Source organism: Phoxinus phoxinus (genome assembly GCF_949152265.1).
Source record: "Phoxinus phoxinus genome assembly, chromosome: 3".
In the NCBI taxonomy this organism is placed as follows: Eukaryota; Metazoa; Chordata; class Actinopteri; order Cypriniformes; family Leuciscidae; genus Phoxinus; species Phoxinus phoxinus.
The window spans coordinates 37,188,011-37,215,980 of NC_136878.1; the positions used below are offsets into that span (position 1 = coordinate 37,188,011).

Sequence of the window (27,970 nt, forward strand, 5' to 3'; positions counted from 1 at the left end):
GCAATACACGAATAACTCGCACGGCTTGCGGGCGTTCTTGAACCTGATGTCTATCGTGTGGAAAGTACCATAGACAGTAGGAAAGTACAGCCCACTACTTCATTTCAATTCAGGGAAGAGAGCGGAAGGATGGCTGAAGCCTTTGGCAAGAGACCCCTACAACCACCGCGCTCTGATCAAGCACAAATCAAATCAGATCAGATCAGATAAGAAGAGGACCGCTCGTCACGGTCCGGGCTCGGAAGCGCGGGGGACGGCGAGCGAACTGCAGCGCATAGCCCTGTTTTACAGCGTTCAGCACCCATTCTGACACGCCCGGGATCGCTCCCCATGCTTTCGCACGCATAGCTAGGGGCAGAATGGTCTCCGTGTTCTGACCGCCGCACTGCGCGGGTTCGAGAAACTGAAACGGAGGAATCAGCGCGGCGCGCGCGCCCTCGTTGTCTGAAGAGTGCTGCTCGCTGACGACAGCAGCCGCTGTTTCACATTCAATGACTCGGTCGCTAAGGACGGAGAACAATGTGTGGCGTGAACAGGTCATTTGTAGCCCACTGTATCTTTCAACAGTGTTCGTGTTTTTTTAGTATAGTGGAGATGATCGGTTCACGTGCGCTGTCTGATGTTTACTGCATCACTCGACATGGAGAGGTTGGGTAAAGTAATAATTACAAGAGCTTCACGGTTATCAGATACAAGCATTCAACGGCCCTGTAGTATATATATATATATATATATATTAGGGCTGTCAAAAGATTAATCGCGATTAATCGCATCCAAAATAAAAGTTTGTGTTTACATAACATATGTGTGTGTACTGTGTATAATTATTTATATATATAAAAACACACACAATCAATCATGTATATATTTAAGAAAAATTGGTTATATTTATATATAAAATATTTATATATAATATAAATTATATAAATGTAAATAAATCAAGTACATAAATGCAAATATCTCTTAAACATATACATGAATGTGTGTGTTTTTATATATATAAATAATTATACACAGTACACACACATATATTATGCAAACACAAACTTTTATTTTGGATGCGATTAATCGCGATTAATCTTTTGACAGCCCTAATATATATATATATATATATATATATATATATATATATATATATATATATATATATAGGTTATTTGTGTTTGCGCACGTGATATCAGGAAGCAATGTAATAACGTTACCTGTAATACACACATGATAGCGATGCGCAAATCGAGTGTGTGTGTGTCACAAATCATTATTGTTTCTTCAACTTATTAAAATATCTTACTTTACTGCAACTATCTGTTTCTGCTTCTTTATCATATTTATAGTGTGTGATTTATAAAATACCATATCCTACATCACATATTTTGATATGTGAGGTATACTGCCCCCATCTGGTATGGAATGTGGAGTATGACTTGATTTTTTTTGCCAGACAATTACACATGGCACCTTTAACAAACCATACATCAATGGAAAGCTTATTTGTTCAGCTTTCAAATGATGCATTAATCTCAATAAAAATAAAAAAATTACCCTTATGACCAGTTTTGTAGTCCAGGGTCACATAGTTGTTTGCCTTACAATAACTACAGTAGTTGAAATGTGTACTTGCCTAAAACATTTTTATTGCACTTGTTCCAATTATATCTCACCATCTTGTAACACTTTGAAGGTTGTAAAATGACAAACAATGTCATATTTCACCTGATGGTTAATGCAGTGATATTTCAACAGAAAACCATTTCAAAATGGAACGGACCAGTGAGTCAAGGGTTTAACATCCCAACTGCTCCCACTTCATCAGAAAGACAGTTCCCATTTAACTGCCGTCTCCCAGTGTACACACTGACATGCAGCATGTCTGTAATTCAATTCGGGTTTACTAAACGAGGCTTTCACCTCTCATAACCCTCCTGAGATGATTTTGAAGGTCAAGGGAAACAGATATATGTACCACAGCAAAATGCGACAAGAAAGGACAGCAATACTCAGAAGGTTATTTTGGGTCACTTAAAATATTGAACATTAAACAAGTAGTCGACCGCAATGGAGTTTCCAATGTCCATTATTAATAATGGTTATTATTATCAATGTTGAAACATTTTGCTGCCTAATATCATTGTGGAAAATGTGATACATTTTTTTTTTTTTGATGAATAGAAAGTTCAATGAACCGAATTTATTTAAAATAGAAATCTTCTGTAACACAAAAATAAATCATGTATTTACTAGGGCTGGCAAGCTATTACAAATTTTAATCGAATGAATTACAGTAGGGCTGGGCGATATGACCAAAATCTCATATCACGATATAAGTCATCTCATATCCCGATAACGATATATATCACGATATAGTACCTTTTCTGTAAATTCAATCAATTAATAATTTATATATATAATTACTACATGGAAAATACTTTTAGCATATATCAAATAAAAGAAAAGTTGATATATATATATTGAGTATATATTAAGTATATCCTCAAAAATGTTATATATATATATATATATTTTATATTCTCAAAAAAAAAAAATGGGCAAATGTTTGATTAAGAATGTAGAAATATAAAATATGGACGAAATATAAAACACTTTTCAAAAACAAATGATTACAGGCCCAACATAAAATATTGCTATATAAAATACCAAATGTAAAAATTCAATGGAAGATGTTTAAATGTAGAAGAAATCAGGGCTCCGAACCTGTTCAATGAACGAAAACAAACAAACGAAATTTTGACAGGAGCATAACCAGAAACGGAAACCGAATTAAATTTAATCGTTCTGAACAGACACGCTTGTTTGAAATGGCCATTAACCGGTTAACAACGTTATTTTATCGTTCTGTTAACTATTTTAATTTGCCAGTCAACCAATCATGAATTCAAATAGTACAGACTGAGCAAATGTGATATTGACGCATAGCCTATCCAACGTGAGTGAAATGCCCATGCTCAGCTGGCAGTCATCATAGATAAGTCGCAATGGGAATGCGCTGGCGTAAGTTTTCCATACTGTATGTCACCAACTGTCAAAAAATTAGGCCTACATTTCAGTGAAAATGAATAGCAGGTAATATGCAACTTTTAGTTTTTTGAAACCAGCGAAAATTGCAGGATAGTGTAGAACATGGATCCACACAACGTCACATCACGCACTTAAAGCGCTTCTGTGAACGGAGAAAACAGAATAAAGCTAAATGTATAAAACTAATATATAGGCCGATATGCGAAACATAGGCTATTTGCCTTAAATAATTACAGATTAACAAAACGAAAGGAAGCATTTTGCTGAGCTTCGGATCATGCGACAGGGTCCAAAGTTCACAAAAAGGAAACCGAGATGGTAGAAATTACGGAGTAAATTACGGAGTAACGGATTCCTGTTCCTGTGATCTCGCCGACGCTTCACGGCACGCGCACACGTTCTTGCATTGCTAACTTGACATAGCAGCATGTTCATTATCAAAATATAATAGTCAACCAAACATATATAAATTTTACCAAATCATGTTCAGGCTACAGAGGTAGCCCCTCATAGGAACGAGCTCCTCGGTTTGTCCTGGCTGGTCCTGCTCGGAAACACCCGGTTCTATCACCCTTCACTCGCCATGTTATTCACGTTTCTTCCTGCATTCTCATGGCGGCGTGTAAGATTGCAGTCCTCCAAATGATGAAAAAGTTTTGCCGTAAACATAATGTTTTTTGCGACACCACGATATGAACGATAGAGCATAATATGAATCGATAGACTTTTTATATTGTCCATCCGATATACAGTCCCCTCCAAAAGTATTGGAACAGTGAGGCCAATTAATTTATTTGTTCTGTAGACTGAAACCATTTGGGTTAGACATCAAAAAATGAATATGAGACAAGACAAGAGATCAACATTTCAGCTTTTATTTCCAGGTATTTACATCTGGATCTGATACACAACTTAGAAGATATAACCTTTTATTTAAACCCACCCATTGCTTATGCGACCAAAAGTATTGGAACAGATTAACTTAAAATAGATTAAAGTGAATAAGACTTAATATTTAGTTGCAAATATTTTGCTTGCAATAATTGCATAAAGCCTGTGACCCATTGACATCACCAAACTTTTGCAATCTTCTTTTGTAATGCTTTTCCAAGCTTCTTTCAGTTGTTGTTTGTTTTGGGGGGTTACTACCTTTAGTCTCTTTTTTAGCTGGTAAAATGCATGCTCTATAGGGTTTAAGTCTGAAGATTGACTGGGCCAGTCTAAAACCTTCCACTTCTTGCCCTTGATGAACTCCTTTGTTGTTTTGGCACTGTGTCTTGGGTCATTATCTTGTTGCATGATGAAGGATCTCCCAATCAGTTTGGTTGAATCTTTCTGTAAATTGGCAGACAAAATGTTTCTGTACACTTCTGATATCATTTTGCTGCTGCCATCATGTGTTCCATCATCAATAAAGATTAATGAGCCCGTCCCAGAAGAAGCCATGCAAGCCCAAGCCATGACATTACCTCCACCGTGTTTCACAGATGAGCTCGAAGCCTCTGTACTTTTGTTCATGAAGTCTTCTGTGAACAGTAGATTGAGATACCTTCACTCCTGCCCTCTGGAGGTTGTTGCTTATGTCACTAACAGTTGTTTTAGGGTCTTTCTTTACAGCTCTCACAATCATTCTGTCATCAACTGCTGATGTTTTCCTTGGTCTACCCATTCAAGTTCTGGTACTTAGTACACCAGTGATTTCTTTCTTCCTCAGGACATTCCAAATGGTTGTACTGGCTATGGCCAATGTTTGTGCAATCGCTCTGATTGATTTTCCATTTTCGCCCATAGACAGCTCTCTGGTTTTCATGTTGGTTACACGTCTAATTATAAATGTAGTCTGCACAGGCAAAACCCAAATCTGAAACTGAGCGCAGACATTCAGTGCTATTTATTGTTTGAATAATCAATGTAACCGGACCAACAGGGCAACAAAACACACCTGTCAGTCACATGTTCCAATACTTTTGGTCGCATAAGCAATGGGTGGGTTTAAACAAAAGGTTATATCTTCTAAGTTGTGTATCAGATCTAAATGTAAATACCTGGAAATAAAAGCTGAAATGTTGATCTCTTGTCTCATATTCATTTTTTGATGTCTAACCCAAATGGTTTCAGTCTACAGAACAAATAAATGAATTGGCCTCACTGTTCCAATACTTTTGGAGGGGACTGTATATCGTCATATCGCACAGCCCTAAATTACAGTATGTGCCGATTAATTCATTATCAGGAAAATTAATCGCACATCAAATTTGTCTGAGAAATTACCCCAAAAGATAATTTAAAGTCATGATTGTGTTAAATGACAAAAGCCTTAAGTAGACATGACAAAAAGTAGCTTTAGAAAGATTTTTTTATTCAATGTATTAAAGAATGTATTACACAAACTATGAGGACCAGGATTTTTTTATTTTTTTTTCAGCTGCATCTTAATTGGTTTTTAGATATTTACAGACAAAAACAGTTTGGTTACCAGCATTCTTATGCTACGCAAAAAAATGATTTATGGACTTTCAGTTTGTTTTCATTTGTCATATGTCTTCCTTGTTCAGATTCCCGCCACTCGTTTGTCTCCTTGGTTACCATCATTATTAGTTTGTTTGTTTCAGCTGTGTTCTATCATCTTGTTAGAGTTATCCTATATAAGTTGTACCCTCACGTTCATTCTCTGTCTGGTCTCTCTTGTATTTATGCGTGTTGCTACCATCTGTTTGCCTTTCGGACATTTGTGATAAAACTCGTGTTGGAGTCTTCATCTGCAACCCCTTGTGACACATACAGGTTTGAAATGACATGAGGATGAGTAAATGTAAATAAATATAATTTTTATTTTTGGGCAAACTATACCCAAAATATGATTTTTTTTTTTTTTAAAGAGTGATACTCTAAACCTGCCAGTAGGTGGCGGAAAATTAATGGGCCATTTAATCATCTACCAATTGACCATTCGCAAAGACCCGAACGTCAGTACACTCAAGTTTAAATCCTCCCATGTTAATCTACTACAGTAACTCTCCTGACTGCTTTGTCGGACAAAATGGCGGATGGCAAAGTATGATTGGTCAGATCACCTGTCAATCAAGCTCCCTGCGAAGGGTCAACTAAGGGTACGTTTACACAACAACGATATGCTTAAAACGGAGACGTTTTTCCTTTGAGTTTTCCGCGTACAGACAACACCATTGTCAAAACAATCCCCCTTCACACGGATCTGCAAAAACGACAAAAAAAAGCTGTATTCTGCTGCCAGGCCATTAGATGGCGATGAAACACTATAGACTGAACATGTAGTACACATGTGAAAGACGTCATCGTTTTCAGAGATTCGCGTTTTTGTTGTTTACACAGAGACCATTTTCAAAAGTTTGCATTTTCAGGCACCCAAAATGCTGTTGTTATGTAAATGAACGGCCAAAACGCACAAATGTTTTGCGTTTTTATTTGAAAATGGTGTCGTGTAAACAGTCAAGAGGCTGCATCCTTCGAAGGACGCAGAGTTCAAAGGTCACTCCTAAGGCAACGAAGGTCAGAATGAGCATTGTTAAATGGGACGGACTAGCCAAGGGAGGATTGTTCTTGTTGCCTAGCAACTCTGACAGCTGCTGTTGACGAGTGGCAGTAACAGTTATATTAAACAGTTTGAAAACAAAACAGGGTTCACAAATTGGCTAAATATGTTCACCATGGTCAATTTCTGTATATAATAAAGAGTATAAACAATGTATAATCTAATCTTAGTAAGATATCAGCCAACATTTTAACCATTTTAAAAAGGTATTTTTTTAATTTTACATTTGTATCATTAGATATTTGAGTAAGTTGACACCTAATACTTGCAATTTCTCTCCTGTCGTCAAGGGCGCACAATGAATTCTGGGGGTAGGCAAGGTATCCATCTGTTGTATCCTTCATTGCCCGGGAAATTGAAGGATGCATTTCGAGGTCACATTTGAAGGAGTCTTTGAATTGGGACAGCCTTCATCGCTCGCTGTGACAATCAGCCTTCGAAGGATGCAGCCTTTGAATTGGGACGCAGCTCTTGGTTCACCCGATTGATTCGCTCACTACACACATTCATTCTGAAACGAAACACAGTGCTGCACAGACCGATTGATATATGACATCAAAATACCGCAGCGCAAGAACGATTTGAAAGCATACACCGCTCTCTAATCATTCTCACGGTACAATGAAGTAAAACACAGATCGGTCTGCGCAGCGCCGCTTCAAGTTGAACACGCCTGTGTTGCTCGGAAACACAACTGTTGTTCTGTGGGATTCATAGGTAGGCTAATATTGTCGTTGAAACATTTAACAAAAACAGACAATATTGTGTCTAAAATATACCACAATATTAACTTCATATTTATTGAACTGTTGTAAATCAATATCACATTTGCAATCGTGCTATTCGGAGCAAAAATTGCCTGTGTGAATTGCTAAATATCATATGAGAAACTCATACAGGGGCATTTTTTTATTTGATTCTTGAATTTTAGGTGCATTCTAACTGCATTCTATAGACTACAACACACAGTAAGTGTGTTTAGGGCAACACTGCATCATGTTCATCAATCAACTGAATGAAATGTAAGATAACCTATGCAGGTCTGGGGGTAGGGCAGGTGTGTAAATTGTGTCACCTTATTTTACTTAACTAATTAATAAAAATGATCACGTCAAATCGACAGCCCTAGTATTTACTGTCAATCAATCTACGATCAATTGAATTCATCCCTTAATCAGCAAAAACGGTTTCAACATTGATAATAATGAGAGATGTTTCTTGAGCAGCAAATCAGCATGGATGATTTCTAAAGGATCACGTGAAACTGAAAACTGGAGAGATGACCACTGAAAATTCAGCATGGCCATCACAGGAATAAATTACATTTTAAAATATATTCAATTGAAAATTGTAATAATTTTACAACATTACTCTTTTTACTGTATTTTTAATCAGATGAACATAATAGCCTTGATGAGTATACAGTGAGAAATCGTGATTATTTCAAATGTTGACTGGTAGTGTATAAATAACAGAATTTCGATTAAATAAAGTATGCAAGTATGTAAGCAGCTTTTATTGGCCCAGGCAAATAATTTAAAATGAAACCTGAAGCACAAAAGTAAAACCTGAAAAGTCGTTGTTCGAGTGACGTTATTCTTCCTGCCTTGCGGTTCTGGCTCTAGAAAACAAGCTAAGACAAAAGACACTGTTATCAGTAAAGGACATCTCTGGCTAAAATAATGAAGAGGGTCTCGTGGCCACAAAGCCTCAACATCAGGATTATGATGTCTTATCTCCATATCTGGCCAGGAGGAGCTGTATTGATTTCCTGTCAAAGTTAATCATGCTCAGGATAGACGAGATGCCATGACAGAAGCAGGTTAAATCTTCACGCTGATCTTTGATCAGATGTTTGGCTCTCTCTTACAGTGGCTCTGACTAAGATTTGTTTGGCTCAACGGGTCCAAAATCAGCATGAAAACACAAGCGCTTCATTACACCATGACGAGCTGTAATGCTTGCTGAATGGAGAAATGTGGAGGAGGGGATGAACCCACATGAAGTCAGGGTCTGCCGCCTTTTTGAGGACTTTGCAGTAATACTATTGCAAACAGATAAACAATTAATGGGGTAGCAAAGGCTTTAACTCACACAAATGGTAAAGTGCTGGCTGCATCTCAGCAAACATCCACTAAGACCAGCTCCTCTTGGATTTAAGTCAAGCAATACAATGCCAAAAGCTTTAAAACTTCAACAAAGGCAAAACATTTAATAGACATATTTTTTTTGGTGACATTTTGTTTCTGTAGACATTTCAAGTCCTTTTACCATAATAACTGTAATTTCTACAGATATGTACCACATACAGGTTTGATATTGGTTGCAGAGATACCATTTTATTTTTTATTTTTTTAAACCATATGAAACGTGCTGTCAATTATATTTCAAAGTGACTTATATAATGCAATTAACGTCAAGCATGCAAAACAAGTTTATGCACGCCCAAGTTAATTTGTAAAGCGCATTTCCCACATGCTGGGCATTTCGTTTTGCTTTAAATAAATTCATTTCGGCTTAGCGTTTACAATAAATGTAGCTTATAATTAATAATTATGCCACTATAATTTATGTTTGTTTTTTACTTATATTTTTCATTTCTATTCTGTACGGAATGCTGTTGAATTTAAAGGATTTTTCATTTCTATTCTGTACGGAATGCTGTTGAATTTAAAGGATTTTTCATTTCTATTCTGTACGGAATGCTGTTGAATTTAAAGGATTTCTTGTGGAGTGAGGGAAACTAAAATCACTAAAACATGTATATGTATATATATATACAGTCGTGCTGAGAATTAAATCATACCCCTGGTAAATATGATCAAAAATGGCTGTAAAAAAATTAATCTGCATCGTTTATCCTTTTGATCTTTCATTAAAAAAATTGGCAAAAATTCTAACCTTTCATTGAAGTAAAAGAATTGAAAGGTTAAGGGAAATCACATTATGAAATAAATGTTTTTCTCCAAAACACGTTGGCCACAATTATTAATACCCCTAGAAACGTTTACGAGTAAAATATTTCTGAAGTATATTCCCATTAATATTTAACTTTTTTAGCACACCAGGGTGACTGACTGGAACATGAAATTGTCCAGCCATGGTTTCACATGAGTTTAAATATGAGGAAACACAAAGGCCAAATTCCCTTAATCATCCATCACAATGAGTGAAACCAAAGAATATAGTTCTGATGTGCAGCAAAAGATTGTTGAGCATCACAAAATAGAAAGTGGCTGTAAGAAAATAGCTAAAGAATTGAAAATATCTATTTTGACCATCAGGGCAATAATTAAGAAGTTATAATCAACTAAAGATGAATCTGCCAGGAAGAGGACGTGTGTCTATATTGCCTTAATGGACGGTGATGATGAAAGTTTGAGTGGCCAAAGACTCTTCAAGGATCACAGATGCAGAATTGCAGAGATTAGTTGAGTCTTGTGGTCAGAAAGCATAAAAAAAAAAAAAAAAAAAAAAAAAAAAAAAACTACATCACCACATGTTGTTTGGGAGGTTTTCAAGAAAAATGCTCCTCGCTCATCCAAAAACAAACTCCAGCATATTCAGTTGTCAGACATGACTGGAACTTCAGACGGCACAGGTTCTGTGGTCAGAAGAAACTAAAAAAAGAGCTTTTTGGCCGCAAACACGCTAGATGGGTTTGGTGCACACAAGGATAAAAAGTACCCCATGTGTACAATTGAATATATCGTTGGATCTTTGATGTTGTGGGCATATTTTTCTGCTGGAGGTCCTGGACTTCTTGTTTAGATACATGGCATCGTGGATTCTATCAAATATCAACAGATAAAAAAAAATCAAAACCTGATGGCTTCTGCTAGCAATCTTATAATGGGCCGTGGTTGGATCTTCCATCAGGACAACGATCCAAAACAAACATCAAAATCAACACAAAAATGTGTTACGGAGCACAAAATGAAGCTTCTGCCATGTTCCCAGTTCCCTGACCTGATCAGTGGAGTGAACTGAAGAGAAGCACCAACATGGATCTGGGAATCTGAAGGACCTGGAGAGATTCTGTATGGAGGAATAGTCTCTGATCTCTGGTCAGTTGTTCTCCAAACTCATCAGGCTTTATAGGAGAAAACTCAGAGCTGTTCTCTTGGCAAAATAATTATTTAACTTAAATGAAAGGTTAGATTTTTACCAATTTTTTTTATGAAAGATCAAAAGGATAAACGATAAAGATTTATTTTTTACAGCCATTATTGATCATATTTACCAGGGGTATGATTAATTCTGAGGACGTCTATAGATATATATATATATATAAAATACACATTTTTCACACTGTACATTATAGTGTTGTGATGACTAAATTCACAAAATAGTACAGAATTTTGTTGTCGTCTCTTTATTGGATATTGGCCATAACATGAAAACAATAACGCGCTTATAAATCTCAACCAGAATTGTAATACCGGTGCATGCCTAGTTTGTAGCAAAACACTTTGAACTTTGAAGGAGATCCTATATTCATTTAGTATAGTTTAACAGTATAATACTTGTATATGTAATAATTATGTATTAGTAAGTGTAGTTAAGTGTAAATAGTAACTATGGTATTTTGGCAATAAATAAATCTAATAATCTAAGAATAAATCTTTGTAAGAATAGATGATTATACTTTGATCTCTTTATAGCTCAGACATGACTTATGGGAACTGATGAAAATGTCCTCTGGGGGGAACTTTAACACTGTGACTCCTGCAGTGTCATAATGAATAAATAATCCCTTTGTAGTCGTAATTTGTATTCTACACTGTGTGACAACGACTGGATACTAATAAAAACTGCAATCGCCATGAGCGGACCTGGTAATAGATCCGAGTCGATTCAAAATCTTTCTAATAAATTGCATAATTCATCAGCTTCAGATATGACAGTGTAAGGTCTGATAGGATGATTTGATTTATGGAGCAAAAAGAGAAAAAAGGTGGTGATCATATGTGAAAAGTGGTCTTAGCCGTTCGAACACTGGTTTATACATAAGCTAATACATTTCAGATTTCAGAGTTAGGGTGGAAGGAGAGATGTGTGTGAAGAACAACTTAACTTTCGCTTTAGAAGTCTAAAATGCATTAATCAAATTGACGGTCACTAGTTACAGACCACTTTCAGCATAATAAAAACGTTAAAAAGTACAGTACAGTGGGCGTGGGCGGGATTGTTAAACTGCTTTAGCCATTACCTCTGGTTATCGATAAGACTGGAGAGTTTGTGATCGTGGGCCCACATAATATGAACGGACAGTTTTAGCCCCCTGTATGACTTATACCCGAGTGAACGAGGATAATAAGAGTAACGAGTTAAATAGAATAAATCAAATGTATTTCTAAACTATTATATAAATTACCAATAACAAATTGCCAATCCAACCTAAATTCAAGGTTGTGATAATTAAATTAATTTGCCACGATGATAAGACCGTAACACGCCGTAAACCATCACCTTATCGTAAACTGTCGTTCAATCGATTGGGCAGGCCTTACAGAACTTACACCCATTACAAAAATGTGAGATTTTGATAAAATTTATAACACTGTATATCCATCATGTCTTTTCTTTCTTCTACCAAATCCAAGTTTCTGGAGATCTACCTCCCTGCAGAGTTCAGATCCAACCCACTTGTTATAATCAAATGTTCTTCAAGATCTTAATTATCTAATGTTAGATTATCATTATTATGTAAAAAAATATATATATATATATATATATATATAATTAAACAAATTAATTCAAAAGACGTTCTAAAATGTAGTGTGGACTGTGAAAACGGAGGAATTTGAAAATGATGACGCATGTTTATTCATGACCAATACCAACCATTGAACCAATAGATATAAATGTTTATATTGTGCCTGTTATGTGCTATTCTATAAATGTTATTTTGGACACTCTTCATATCGCAGTCCTGCAAAGATGACAGAAAAGTTACTCGCATTTGCTGTCCTGCGGCAAAACATTAGAGCAGTTGTGTTTTAGACCAAACACATATGTTGACTAACTGCGACTTGGACGCATCAGTGAATGGTGAGATATTTTGCTAAATAAAATTCTCCTGCCAGAAGATCTGCGCGTTAACTTTATTATTTATTTTTTGTCTGTCATCTCAGTGAACTTTTGTGAGAAATTATGCATGCGCAGTAAGGTGAATGTAGCGTTTGCTGACGTTTCAGTGTGGATGAGAAACTTTTGGAAAACGCCGGAAAACACTAGTGGGCGGAGAGCGTTTTTAAATGAAAACGCTGTTTTCAAATGTATACGGATTAATGTAGACACAGCCTCAGATTATAAAACAAAGTGCTTAGAACTATTTTATAAATAAAAAAATCTGTATACAGTATTTCTATGTAAAAAGTCACTGAGGGACTGATTTGAAAACTTATCAATAAAATGGACAAAAAAACACCATACATATTACATAGAACATGTGATAGGTCTATTACTTTGCATATTATCTAAGACCTAATACACAGATCAGAATATTTCTTCCATCCATTGCTATGGTTATCACTGTCAGTCAGATTCAATTGTGCATTTAAATACAGCTGTCAAACAAGAAACTTTGCAATGCAGCGTGACAAATATTATATACAGAAAGCAAATAAAGATTGCTGCCATTATAATCTCACAAAGCTGTACACAAAGCTGCACTCTTGCAAAAACGTATAATAACACCAATATAATCAATGAAGCCGTGCAATAAATATTTTATTGACGTTGTGTTTATACTTGGTTATAATGAAAGGAATCGCAAGTATGCGGAACCCTCACTGAAAAAAAACTGAGGATTCTGACTAATTTACACTCTAAAAAATGCTGGGTTGTTTCAACCCAATTTTGGGTCAAATATGGACAAACCCAGCCGTTGGGTTACATTTTTAAATTACATTTTTAACCTAACATTTGGGTTTGTCCATATTTGACCCCAAAAAAACAGCATTTTTTAGAGTGTAAGCACATCTGATTGGACATTGTGTTCACACGCTCAACAGATATGTCTGTGATTGGCTACAAAGCTCAATGCTGCAAAAACGCATTGTAAACAGAAACCTTTGACTGCTCACACATACACTCACAGGAACACTCAGTGTTTACCAGTGCTGCAGTAACCATACTTCAGTTATCACATATATATCTTTGGTGGGACAAGGATTCATTTTGGTGTCCGGCAAAATATTTTAAATGCAGGAAAAACCATGGATTGCTATCAAAGATTTTTCACCAAGCATAATGGGACTTACGGTTGCTTCCTTTAATAATTAACATTACAATCATGACAGCAGAATCTATTTGATTGACAGTTCTTCTGGAGGATTGTCTGGTTAAGTGTTTCCTGTAGAGATAATATACATACCACCACAATGCCCCTAGACAAATATATGTCTGCTCTTGTTCCATGTTTTTCTTGTTTTCTTTATTGCATGTTTCTTCTCAGAGTTCCTGTGAAGAAGACTTGATAAAAAGTAGAAGGCACAGTAAACACAAAATCCCCTTGATCTAATAGAGATATCCACCGTGATCATTGCAGAAAAAAACATTATCTTACTACAACTGTTTCCAACAACACATACAGTTTACAAAGTTCCTGAATATCCAAACAGACCAAAGCAAAAACCCATATACCCTCCACATGAGGTTTACAAAAGGAAAACAGATAAGCTTCCTCTGTGTGTGAGGAATATCTTTCCAAGGTCACATATGAATCGACGGCCTACTCCACAGGCACTCATTTTCACTAAACAGCGTTAACATTCCTAAGGCATACTCCTTCTCTTTGTATTTTGCGGGAGGGGGAACATCCAAAAAGATAGCGCGGGAATGGCGCAGGGGAAAAGGCCATTAGCAATTCAATGGGAGTCGACGCAAAGCGGGAAGGCCCAGCCACCATTGATTTTCAGGGAGGCTGATTTAGAAGCAGGGTCATGTAAACGGCCTGATAAAGCCAAAACAGCTGAGATTATACCAAAGACTGAGAGAGAGACAATTCCATTAACTATTCTTTCAGTAGTTTTGAAAAAGCAACAATGTATATGCACAAATCACAGGAAAATTCTGCCATGTTATTGGAAATGCACAATTAGTATAATTTTTTTACATGTTATATGGACAATTGTTGGCTGTGATGGAAATGACACCACAACTGCAGGAAAGTACTTTGTGTAAATATTATTTTTCACACAATGAATATTTAAAGTGGTTATGCAATTGACCCTTCGCAGGGAGCTTGATTGACAGGTGATCTGACCAATCATACTTCGCCATCCGCCATTCCAACAAAGCAGTCAGGAGAGTTAGTAGATTAACATGGGAGGATTTGAACTTGAAAAACGGAGTGTACTGATGCCTTTCCTCGGTTAAAACAACATTCCTTCTTATGTTCATTCACGTTTATTTGATGCTATAAATGAACAAGGAAGAGATGATCGGTTCACGTGCAGCTTTAACTGATGCTCTACAGCGATCTGTCAGACACATTAAAGAGCCACAAAACGGTATTTATTGTTTAAATTTCTTGACAAAATTTTTTTTATTTAATTTGAAAGGTGAGACTTTGTTTAATAGGTTTAATATCAAAAGTAACCGAAAAGTAACCTGGTCTGTCCTGTCTGTCAGTGTGTTGTCTCCTCTCTGCTCCTCCATGTATTTTTCACTGCGTGAGAACATGGTGTGGCGTGAGAGCGGCGTAGCTTGTCGGACATAGCGACAGTAACTAAGGGGGGCGGGTCTTTGCGAACAGTCAATTCATTACTTTATGATGAATTTTTTGCATGAATTTGGAAAGGGGTAAAACAATCAAATCTATGCAAAAAAAAAAATAAAGCACTTAAAAAGGTAGCATAAATTATGACCGCATGGTGAAAAGATAGTTTAATAAAAATCAATCTCGGGTTGCACAGACTAGTCGACTGATCAACTTTAATGTTTTGCCATGGCGCTTTAAGTCATTCGAGTCGCTGATCATGGCCTATAGAGGGTGCAACAGGATAAGAATTCTTTGAAAACCACTTTTACGTTTGCAAAAGTTAAAATGACAAATAAATACATTGGCTACTCTGAGAGCGCTCCACAAGATATGTTTGATTATACCATCTGGATGCTCAAATTTGAACGGGTGAATGCACATTTTAAATAGCTTATTGTACACGCAAGTTCATTGCCATTCTGAACTAATGTGCTGCTGCATTGTAATGAACACATAAAGACTTAGGCTCGCACATATATTGCACATCGCGTGCAAAAAAAACAAAAACATTCAGTAGCCCAGAAATGTATTGTCAACATTGTTCTATGATTTATCCATAAAATAGCTTAGAAACTGAAATTCTAGCATATTTCTTGGTAACTAAATCCCACAACTTCACTATTAGTAGAGAGATGCTGCCAGATAGAATCATATAGAATAGAAATAATTCACAAGTAATCAATCTCTCACTAATGCATTCATAGAAATGTAATCTTTCCTGTGCATCGGTATCTGATTTAGAACGAGCAGAAATCTGAGGAATATAATGAACCAAAGACAAAAGAGCTGATAAAAAAAAATAAAGCTGTTGTGTAGGGTCAATAGCACCATGGGCAACGCTGTGTTATATGCCATAGCTATGCACAAGGCAACCAGCGTTCGTGTCTCACCTCGAGGTTCAGGCTTATTTGTTCATTAATGACGTCATCAGCGACTAGTCAACGTTAACTCGAATTTGTAATCACATGAAGTCGTTCAACCCCTAATCCCAGGAGCACAAAACAGTGAATAGCTGCAGAAATACCCCTGAACAACCAGTCAGTAATCACACTTCAGTCTCTCAACACTTAAGTACACATATCACACAATAACGGTTCTCGGATTACTTCAAGATATTATAAAAATAATTGCTGCAGTTCAGTGAATAAAGTAATTTTAGTGACTTTGTGATCCATTAGACGGATTCAGAGCCTTTTTGACTAATTAAATTAATCACATTCAAGAATCATATTAAATTCAGGCTGCAAAGCTCACAACTTTATTTTGTGCTGTGCTATACATGTAAATGGGAGCAGTACATTGTGTTCTGTCCAAATAGAAGGACAAATAAAGAGTCATTCATTGAAGACATACAAGAACACGTAATAGGAACAAATGTCATTAGTAGCATTTGTTCTGCTTATATTTAGGCCTACTTATTTATGTACAGACTGTTTCTGTATAAAAGTTGGTGCTTGTTTTCCAAACACTAAGCAGCATAGCCAGTAGAGGGAACAAGCAAAATGGTTCTAACTGGTTATCTAAGCTGGTCAAAGGCTGTTTATTTCAGCAGGGGAGGGAGAGCGAGAGAGACCCAGAAGGCTCCAATGAAAGCAGATCGGATACAGCCGCTAAGTAAATGACATTCTGTTTGTTGCAGCATTGACCCTGCTCTCTCTGGTCATTAATTTCAATCAGGTGCCCAACATGGAAACTGGTCCTCTGTTTGCCACGGCTCAGGAGAAGCAAATAAGACATGGCGGGTTCTCAGGATATCTTCACAGCATCCAGCTCAGCACAGACAAAAGTAAAAAAAAAAAAAACTATTCTTGACTATACTATCATTTTTTTATCAACTTGCTCTTAAAGAACGCAAGGTCTTGTAGACAAACTAAAGTATTTTTTTACTACTGGGTCAACAAAAAATATTGTTATGAAATAATTATTTACTTGACATTATACACTCAAAAAATAAAAAATAAATGAAGTAGACTGTAGATGACTTTTAAAGGTTTGGTTCCCGCAAAAAAATATCCTCACCCTCAAGTCATTCTATTCATCTCATTCCAATACAACTTTTGACCATCTTCAGAACACAAAGGCATTTTAATATTCTTTCATTTTGTCCACAATTTTCACTTAATTGCAGATGTAATCAATGTATAATCAAGTGTTCTGAAGAGACACAACCACTCTATATAATGATGAACAAATAAACAGAAGCTCAATGTGAATCCTTAACAGATACAAACAAACCGTATTTGTTCTCATGTGTCAAGCAAGTCTTTTTGGATTCATGGATTTTCAATGGATGGACAAAATATCTTAATTTGTTTTCCAAACCAGAAGTTACGGATTTGAATGACATGAGGGTGAGTAAATGATGAAAGGACTTACATTTTTGGGTAAACTTTCCATTTAAATAATACAAGCGGACAAAAGATATGTAAACTTTACAATTTGGTAACCCTTTAGTAAAAAAAAAAAAGTAGTTATTGATTAGCTAATAGTGAACTACCTTATTCAACTGAGCGATATTATTTCTGAGTTAATAGTATTTAGAATGTCAATATAACGTTTCTAATTTGTTCCTGTGTAGTTATTCATTAATGACCGAACAGTATTCTAAAGTGTTACCAACAATTTTACTGACCCAGCAGGAAGACTACTTCTGCAACTTGCTGCGATCCTGAATTTCTTTTTACAACTCATGCAAAGAACAACATTTACAAATTGCGTATACATAGTATTTGTATGGAACTGGTTTGACAGCCTCTGGTCAACACTTTCATTGTATGGAATAGAGAAGCCTGGATATTTTGAGGAATAAGTGTTGTACTATTTTATTTTTGTGTGAAATTTCCCTTCGATTCTTCATATTTGATACTTCCTTAATACAGACCATAGACAACAAAAGATGATTTTTCATGGCAACAGAGGTGTGATGTCCATTCATAAAAACTGGAACTATGTTTGGTACCACAAAGTGGTTGGATTCAACCCACCTCATACAAAATCAGTAAAATGAAATGTTTTAACTTATTAGGTGTTATACATTTTTCTAATAAATTCCTGGCTCTATTTTTCTTATTCTTCTTTCAATAAGTCTGAACAGGTTAATCATCCTCATCGGTTCATAAGACCGATTTTATTCAAATTTCAAACTAAATGCCTGGTTCTTTTTTTAAATGCAATATGCTAAAATGCAAACATCCTGCAAGTCTACTGTACAGAAATGAGAAGGCTCTCTTAATCACAATCGACTCCATCAGATCAGACCAAATCAATGTTATTATTTTGTGCCAATGATACAGTGGCGCACCCTAGTGTTTGAGCAGGGAATCCATTACATGATATCAGGTTAAACTATTTGTTTGTGGTTTACTGACCAGGCTGGCAGTGAGAGAGGGCGCAGATTTGCCTAGGGTCTGGGAGCGCATGCGCACCAAATTGGTGGTCTCTGAGCCTGTGGCTGACCATGCCTGCTGGGTTGAAGCATATGGCAGCAGGTACTTCCCTGAAAAAAAAAAAAACGATTTGGGTGAGTAAAACAAACATACACCTATACAGCAGGGGTTGGACAATTAAAAACTGAAACACCTGGTTTTAGACCATAAAGTTTTAGTATGGTGTAGGACCTCCTTTTGTGGCCAATACAGCATCAGTTCGTCTTTGGAATGACAGATACAAGTCCTGCAGTGGCCAGGGGGATTTTAAAGCCATTCCTCTTCCAGAACAGTGGCCATGTCACTATGTGATGCTGGTAAAGGAAAACGTTTTCTGACTTGCTCCTTCAAAATACCCTGAAGTGGCTCATAAATATTTAAATCTGGTGACTGTGCAGTCCATGGGAGATGTTCAACTTCACTTTCATGTTCATAAAAACATTCTGTCACAAGTCTTGCTGTGTGTATTGGTGCATTATCATGCTGATACACGGCACCCCTTTCAGGGTAAAATGTTTGAACCATTAGGTGCACATGGTCCTCCAGAAGGGTTCGGTAGTCCTTGGCAGTGACACGTCCATCAAGCACAGTAGAGAATGTCACAATATTGCAGCCCAAACCATCACTGATCCACCCCGTGCTTCACTATGGACACGCAACAGTCTGGGTGTAAAGACTGCTCTTTATGATGGAATGTGCAATCAGTGAAGATTGTCCACATAGCCTATATATTGTGCATATATAGGTGTAAAACCTCCAAAACTACAGTATATTGGCCATTGTTTCAGTTTCATTGTCCAACCCCTGTAAATACATACATATACACACACACACAGTATATACAGTGATACAGTATATAAATACATACTTGCATATACAACATTACATCTATAAGTAAAAAGTACAGCAGGATTCCAGGGAACATTAGTATTTATTTAGTGGTAGCATACTGGACAAAACATGTTCTTGAAGGTAACGTGTTAAATAATAATCTAATTATGTTCAGACAAGATTATAGAGGATTCTGGGAGTGTCTTACTATTTCACAGGCTATGACTCAGTGACTCATCATAACGGACATGCCATAACAAACATATGCCGATCAACATGACCCACATTACAGCATCTATGGGCATGTGCCTGGTGTGGGGCAAAGATCAAAATGTCCAGTGAGCTACCCATACGATTTGTGTAAATGCACAAATATTTGTTTCTGTGTAGCAAGCCCAAAAACATTTGGACACTTAGGGACAGTGTCTTGCATTCTACTGTGCAGCTTTTCCATAGTTTTTTGTTTTGTTTTTGTTTTTTATGCAAGCAATGCACCAGACGGACATGTTTAACTGTTGCGCTTGCGCCTTGTGGGACTTTTGACATTATACACAAACATTTGAAAAAAGGGGGGAAATTGGTCCTCACAGTGATCTGTGTGAACGGCCTTTTAACCCACAGTCAAAGTGGTGGTTCACCCCAAATTTTCTTTATTTCTTCTGTGTGTTTTTTGTAAATGAATGTCAATGGGGTCCGGTGTGTTTTTAAATCCCACTGATTTAGAATGTATGGACAATCTAAAAATACAACAGGACTTCTAAAAATATATTATTTTGTGTTCCGCAGAAGAAAGGACATTATACAGCCTTGGAACTACATGAGAGAATCGTCATTTTTGGCTGAACTATCCCTTTAATTTATGATTTTCATTGCATTAGATAGCAAGATATCAAACCAAGGGCCATTTATTTTACAGAAATATAGCACGAGCGCACTTTAAGCAAAGCATTTTAAGAAAATAAAGTCTGTTTGGTTTTAATTAATAAAACAATAGATATAGGCCTACTGTACTGTTTTTTTTTTTTTTAATCGTCAAATGTAAGTGGATCATGTTTTAGTGAATATGATGAAAATCTGTCACCAGCTGATCAAAAATGTCATTGCAAAAATGGCTCAGAAAAGTTAGTTTTGAGAGAAGCTCTTTTACACCATTATTTATCTTATATTCATGCCTTTCACACTGTCACAGTACATTACAGCACTGTGGACGGCCTCTTCACCTAAACGAATCCTTTTCCAGCCCCCCGTTGATCTATTGATAGTTTAGATTGATAATCTAATATACTTTCATAACACTGAGCTGCCATACAAATGCAATTTATTGGTTGAGGAGTCATGTCAGACGAAATGAAATCTGTTAGACCCAAATTGTATACGGTTTAATATAATACATTTACGCTTTTGTGGTCCTAAATTTCAGGAATTGTTTTCATGGTGCATTAGGTGCTGCGTAAAACTGTGGCTTGACATTTTAAATGGTTTTGTAGACTCAGAGAAGCAAATATTTGATGTGTTATTTCCAAATAACTGCTTACATAATGCATCAGCAAGGAGCTTGTGTCCCTTTTGGTCAAATAAATGGCAAAAAATCAAGGTAAATAAATAATGGCAGGAGTTTTGGCCATGACAAAGGCACCATCGCAGAGTTCATTTCAATTAATTTGATTTGGGACAATATAAAAGCTGATTACTACAAATATAAAATGCAATCAAATCTAATAAATGGAACATCTCATTGTGATTAAAATGGACTTATCCGATCATTTGTATTATGTGCTTGTCCATGCATATCTGTCCTGCTCTTCACTTCATGTTTTGTGTGTCGAGTGTTCTTCAAGTTTAAGTGCTTCTTGCTTTCTGAAGTCCTTTACATATGAATCAGCAGCTGTTTGTCCGCTCAAGCTTAATACAGAACAATCTTCTCCCTGGCAACTAGCAAAAATTGGCAAATTGCCTTCAAATACTAGAATACTGAACTAAATCAGATTGAAACAAACAGAAAAGATTTACATTTTTCAGTTTAGGACAGATGAGAGGGGATTATTTTTTTTAAATAATAAGACCTTTATATTTTCTTTTCTTAGAAACAGACTTTGTTTAGCAATAGCATTGTATCCCAGACAACCTATTGCTAACCTGTATTTATGTGTTTGTGGGCTCTATATGGTCACAGAACCTGGTCAAAAAAACAGGATACGTAGAAGGAAAACTGTGATTCCTGTTCACTGCGAAACCGCTTCCATATAGTCATCGTCCACATGACTGAGGAAATGCCAGCTAGACGCCCTCAGCACATTTCAGCAGTGTGCCCTATATACCTGATTCAACACATCAGACCACGAGGAACAAACATCACATGAAACAATGTAGTCAAATATGATGGTCATAAATGTCTCATCTAATGAAGCTCTTAGGAGCCAATTTCAAAACAGAATATGAAATTGCAACTTTCTGCATTATAAAGTTCTGACTTACTTTACTTTTCACAATGGCTTTAAACGAGATTGACTGATTGTGATCAGTTCTATAAATGGTCTCGCTTGGATTGTCTGTGACTAACATTTAATGTTTAAAAGAGGCCATATTATACATTTATAATTTATTATATTATAATATAATAAATATAATTATATATTTATTATATTATATAAATTATATGAATTATATTTTATATGTCCTTTTTTATATTTTTTATTGTATATTATATGCTTTACCAAATAAATGTTTTTAAATATTTGCAGGTGTCACGGTTATGGGCTCTTATTTTGATATTGATTTTGTTTCCCTTAGTTCTTGTTTCCCTGCTTTGATTAGTTGTGGTTTCTGATTAATTCCCTGTTTGATTCTATGGTTACTTATAATTACCATGTCTTATTTAAAGGTAGGGTAGGTGAGAATTGTCTAAAAAAACTTTTATTCAAATTTGTTTAAACTGTCTTTATATACCAATACATAATTAAAATGCAAGTACTCTGAAATAGAGAGTATAAAAAACTGAGTGACTCTAGTGTATTTAATCTTCAATAAACACAGCTCATTAATTCCATTCACTCCCACCTAAAAACGGGTGCGCGACTGCGAGCACGTGGGCAGAGCCAGTAATAGCGGCGGTAATCATGGCGACGGAGAGTGACAGTCGAGCAAGCCAATCACTTGTTTCTTCCCGGTAGGAATTAATGACCTGTGTTTTTTGAAGATCAAATACACTATAGTCACGCAATTGTTATACTCTCTTTTTCAAAGTAGCCTACTTACATTTTAATTATGTATTGGTATATAAAGACAGTTTAAGCCAATTTGAAAAAAAGTTCTTTAGACAATTCTTACCTACCCAACCTTTAATTCATTGTTATTTTCTTAGTATTTAAGTCCTGAGTTTGGTTAGGTTTCTCCTCTGATATTGTATTTTGTTTATTGATACAAGCTGTTATGTAAAGGATTTGTTGTGGAGTGAAGGGAAATAAAATAATTTAGTAAAAGTTTTGTTTATTTACTGGTATTGAACAGTATTTTAGAAATTAATCAAATGTGACATACATCCATACTAGTTTTTTGTTTTGTTTTTTTCTCTCACCAAAGCAAATATGATTCGGTTTGACTTGTTACCCAGAAAATATTTTCTGTTGTGAATGGCTTTCTTTTTTTTTCAATTAAAACGAGTAACTTGTTATTTACAGTATGTGGTTTTTATGTCAAGGAAAAAAGGATCAAGAAAAATATGATGTTTCACAATAATGACCCCATTTACATCTGACTGTGCACAAAGTAAGAATGTGCTATAAATCGTAATTGATTTTCGATTTCGGCTTCCAACGAATATGAAAACAAGATAATCTACGTGAAACGGTTATTGTATCGCTGCCGCATTCAGTCCCACGTACCTTTGTTTCCTTCACAACAGTGCACTTTCATTCCTCCCTATAAGCCCAAACTTGACATCCAAATTATTGAGTGTTGTGTGTGAGAGTCTACACACAAATATGTTGAAATGGCGTTTTGGTAAGTGTCCTCATAACACAGTCGTTATGTTTTAGAGTGAATGTAAACACTGAGAAAGAGTGCGTGTGTAACAGTATATTGGGTCTGTGCGTTAGCTCTTAAAATGAAAGCAGCCTAATAAAGACAAAGATAAAATCACTCACTGCTCCTGAATGAATAAACTGTAGTTTTAATAAGGATTAGTCTATAATGTATACAGCAGTGTTGTTTACATTTGATAACTTTATTCAATTTCTGTTGTAGGTTATTACTGATCTGAATACCACTGTTATTACATATTCATGAAAAACCTAAAGCACTGTTTATTTAATTAGTATTTTTGTTCTGTTGTATTTTTTGTTGGTTTTGTTCATTGGTTTTGATTGTAATTTAGTTTCTTTGTTCTTATTGCATTGCTGACGGTTTACTTGTCTCCTGTAACTGTTTTAAGCACTTTTACTTTCATGCATTAACCTAGTATTAGTTTTTGCTGAAGTATTGATAATTGTGAAACTTCACTGATAGTTAAAATGACTAATATCATGGACTTTGATCATATCACCCACCTATAATAGTGTTAAATAATCGTGATTATGCTTTTTATTAAAATCGAGCAGCCCTAACACAAAGGTCAAAGTTTTACCTGTAAGAGCGCCCCCTAGGCTTCCTCTCCGGAGCTGTTTGCCATCTTCGCTGAGTTGTCGCTTAAATTTCAGCGCTAAACTGGAGCCGTGAGATACGTCTGGGTTGCTGGACTTGCGGAAAGGCATGGAGGGGGGGTAGAGGATGTTATCCGGCTGGAAGAGAGATGAGATCAACATGGAGTTCAATCTGGGAAACATTACAGGGAAGATCACATCAGGAATAGCACTGCAAAAATACACAACATACTTAGTCCTTCATATCCATTACTGACAATACTTTACTCAATTCATTATAATGTAACATACTCCATCTCTAAACCACCTTTCCTTTTTTTGGCTGACATCACTCTATTTTTCAATCTGAAGTTAAATACCTTTGAAATATTGTCCACATGAAATTATTTTCATTCTCAGCATGAATCAGTCACCAATGCTGCATTTGATACTGGTAAATCCCACTGTGTGTTATTATCATAATTGTCATTTTAATTTTCTAAATGCTATAACCAACCATTTCCTCCACTTTCAGCTCATTTGAGGCTACCCTTTCACCCCCTCCAGCACTCAATGAACAAAACAAGGCTTTTTCTCATACAGATAGAATCATTCTAGACAAGCAAACACAAGGGCTCTTTCCACCTCAAATGATAAACACATTAGTGGAAACCATTATTGGAGAAATCCAAGACAACAAACTGTTTATTACCAAAGCAGGGAGGGTAGCACTATTACATCACAATAAAACGGATTATTTTGAATGGCGATATGGTGTAGTGCTATTATCAAGCAAAGTCTGTGATTTAATTTAGTTAATTTAATTAAATATATGCAACACTGACTGTTCATTTACACACAAGCAGTTTGTGATCTGAATCTGTTCACAGTAAATGCTGCTTCTCACCTCTGCATCTGCCTGAGTATGGGTTGCTTATAACCACTGCTTAATGTGTAAATGAATAAGTGCTGGATGAAAAACACCAAGTGTGACAGACACTGACACTACACCTTCCGTTTTCCCGGAACATTCAATGACAGCACTAAACGGTGATGACACAACTAAGAGCATCATACACAAGTTTCTGCACGGCCCTAACTACACCCTAGTGTATTATTCTGTTACATAGGCTACAGCTACGTTGAGACCAAATATCATACCATATCAACCAAATATCAGTTGATATTCTCCCCCAGCGACTACATCGTTGCCTTTTCCATTACATGGAGATTCTGATTTCAACTCCCGTTGTTGGTATATCCTGCTATCCTGATTAGTATTAGCAGAATTGTTCAGGGCTGCAGTTCCATCTTCCAGGGATCTCTATTGATCCGAAACACCATCAGTTTTACTCTGGCTCAAATTAAGCACTGCTGATAATGTGCATTTAGCAATGCAATATGCACTAACTATCTTCAAACTTGCAATGAGGAGCATTGCAGATAGTACCTCCACAATAGTACCTGGTCGTCATAGCGACGCGACACACACCCGCTACCCACACACACAGGACAATGGAGGAAATCGAGTGTATGCTGGTTTACATAATATTAGTAATGGGTATATCACGCAATCTTTGGCATAACTATTTAAAAATGTCTCCAGTACTCCGTCTGGCGCGTGCAGTGACGACGCAGTGAATAGTGACGATTCTCTGACCAATCAGCAGTCTGCCGTGTTTCACGTCACATTTTAGTATCGCCTCAGCTCGCTGAAGGTGATACGAAAACAAGTATCTGGAAGCAGGTACCAGTACAACTTTTACAAAGTGGAAAACCAAACAGAGTCGAGTCGAGGCGAGCAGGTACTGTGTAGTGGAAAAGCGACATAAATGTTGCACCTTGAAATATATATTTTTTTAATAGCAATCAAATTTCCCATTCATAAACAGCACAGGTTATATAATATGTATGTGAATTTGAAGGCTATTACAGTATAAAGATCCACTTATACTTTAAGGGAAATGCAGAGTTAAAAAAATGTATCTGGCCTTGAAGAAAGACTGCCATTGTTGCCATCACAAACACTACTACACCACGCCGTATGACATAAGCGTCCTTTCTTTCCATTGTCAAACAGAGTTGAAAAGTCTCATGAGGAGCCGAGTAGCACCAAGCTGTGGAACAATGTAAAAGTAGAGGAAGAGGTTCCTCCCTGTGAATATAAACAAATGGAGGCCTAGTGTGTTCTCTAACTGGAAGGGAACTCCCTCTGCTTTGAGGAAAATGATTCACGATACTGTACACTATTCTGTGGAGTTGCTGAAAAGAACTGCAATGATCTACACTGATGAAAACCAAAACCATGTGAGAAGACCCACATCTTTAGGGGAGAATATGACCATAGGGAAAGACATGGTCACCTCCACCTGGGGCTGGGCCCAGTAAAGTTCATGTGGCATATCACATTTACATACAAAGTGCTGGTAATAGGCCTACTGGTAATAAATGTTTACAGTAATTGCACTTATTATCATGTTTAATATATTTCTTGTGATAGCAAATTGTCACATGATCCTTCAGAACTTTAAATTGAAATAAGCTGATTAGATGCTTGGTTATTATCAATTGGTGCTCAATTATTGATAATGGTTATTTTTATTATTATCAATGTTGAAAACAGTTTGACTAAATATTTGTGTGGAAACTGATCATTCTTGGCGATTCTTTGATTAATAGAATGTTTAATCTGAGCTTTTATTTAAAATAGAAATATGTTGTAGCATTATAACATTACTTATACATTTTATCAGTTATATAATGTCTGCTGAATAAAAGTTTTTTTTTTTTTAACTAACTAAAACAAGTTAAATATATTTAATACAAGTAGCATGAATTGGTGTTCTGAAATGAGTCATATTTTCAGGCCAGTTCAAGTTTGATTTTGACGTGACAAAGCGGTGATATCCAAGCGGGTGAGTGTTTACTAACTTTGTAATCGAGTGGTGCAGGAATTACGTAAATTTGTTGGCCAAAACACGGAAATGAGTTGGATTTTGAATGGATTTTTGATTTTTGGCTGAAATAAGGTCTGTGGTGAACAAGCTCAAGACACTTTCATGTTTTTTTCTATGACATAAAATACATCAGTTTTACCCCACTCATTATTTTTTAGCCCACTCGTTGCTAACAAGTAGCTAAATGGGACAACAGAGGCTGTCAGGGAGATTAAACACCATCACGTCGAACAGGTAAACTCAGTCCGCTTTTACAATCTCATTATGCTTATAATTGTGCACTTATAAAGTAGTCTAGTTCAAACTTTCAGGGAAAATGTTTTTTGTTTAGTTTTTTTCAGATAAAAACTTAAGTTGTCGGAAGCTTAGTGATGGTGACGTTGAAGTTGTGGAACCGTGGTGTAGTTCATTTATAGCCTATAGCTTTTTTACTTCAGGCTACTGCATTTAGGCTTCAGCATTCATAAAAGTTGTGTTTATCTGTGAAAATTATCTTGATGGACAAGACGTGTAAGTATCATAACATTTTGATGATCGCAGACAAGTTTTTTTTGTTTGTTTTTTGCGATAATCCAAAAGCCTATATGGAAAAATCCAATTGGGAACCAGTGTGATGCTAACTGCCAGTTGGCCTACAAACTGATGTCATACCTGCACCACAGCATAATTTTTTCATCCGTTTCGTGAACGTGCACGAAAACAAGAGGCGGGATTTAGAGCACGAGCCAATCATATCCAATCACAGCGCGATTGAGGCATTGCCT

At 36.2% G+C, this 27,970-nt stretch overlaps 1 protein-coding gene across 5 annotated transcripts in view; it reads right to left on the reverse strand.

The window, feature by feature from the left end:
• The window catches only part of mast4 (microtubule associated serine/threonine kinase family member 4), a 138,911-nt gene that overhangs the window by 77,626 nt on the left and 33,315 nt on the right, over nucleotides 1–27,970 (reverse strand). For all 5 annotated transcript variants that reach the window (XM_079608349.1, XM_079608348.1, XM_079608347.1 and 2 more), the window contains exons 2-3: nucleotides 24,255–24,408; nucleotides 18,746–18,873 (exon numbers count right to left, since the gene is read on the reverse strand). In XM_079608349.1, coding sequence (XP_079464475.1) covers nucleotides 18,746–18,873; nucleotides 24,255–24,408 — 282 coding nt within the window. The remainder of the gene's footprint in view (nucleotides 1–18,745; nucleotides 18,874–24,254; nucleotides 24,409–27,970) is intronic.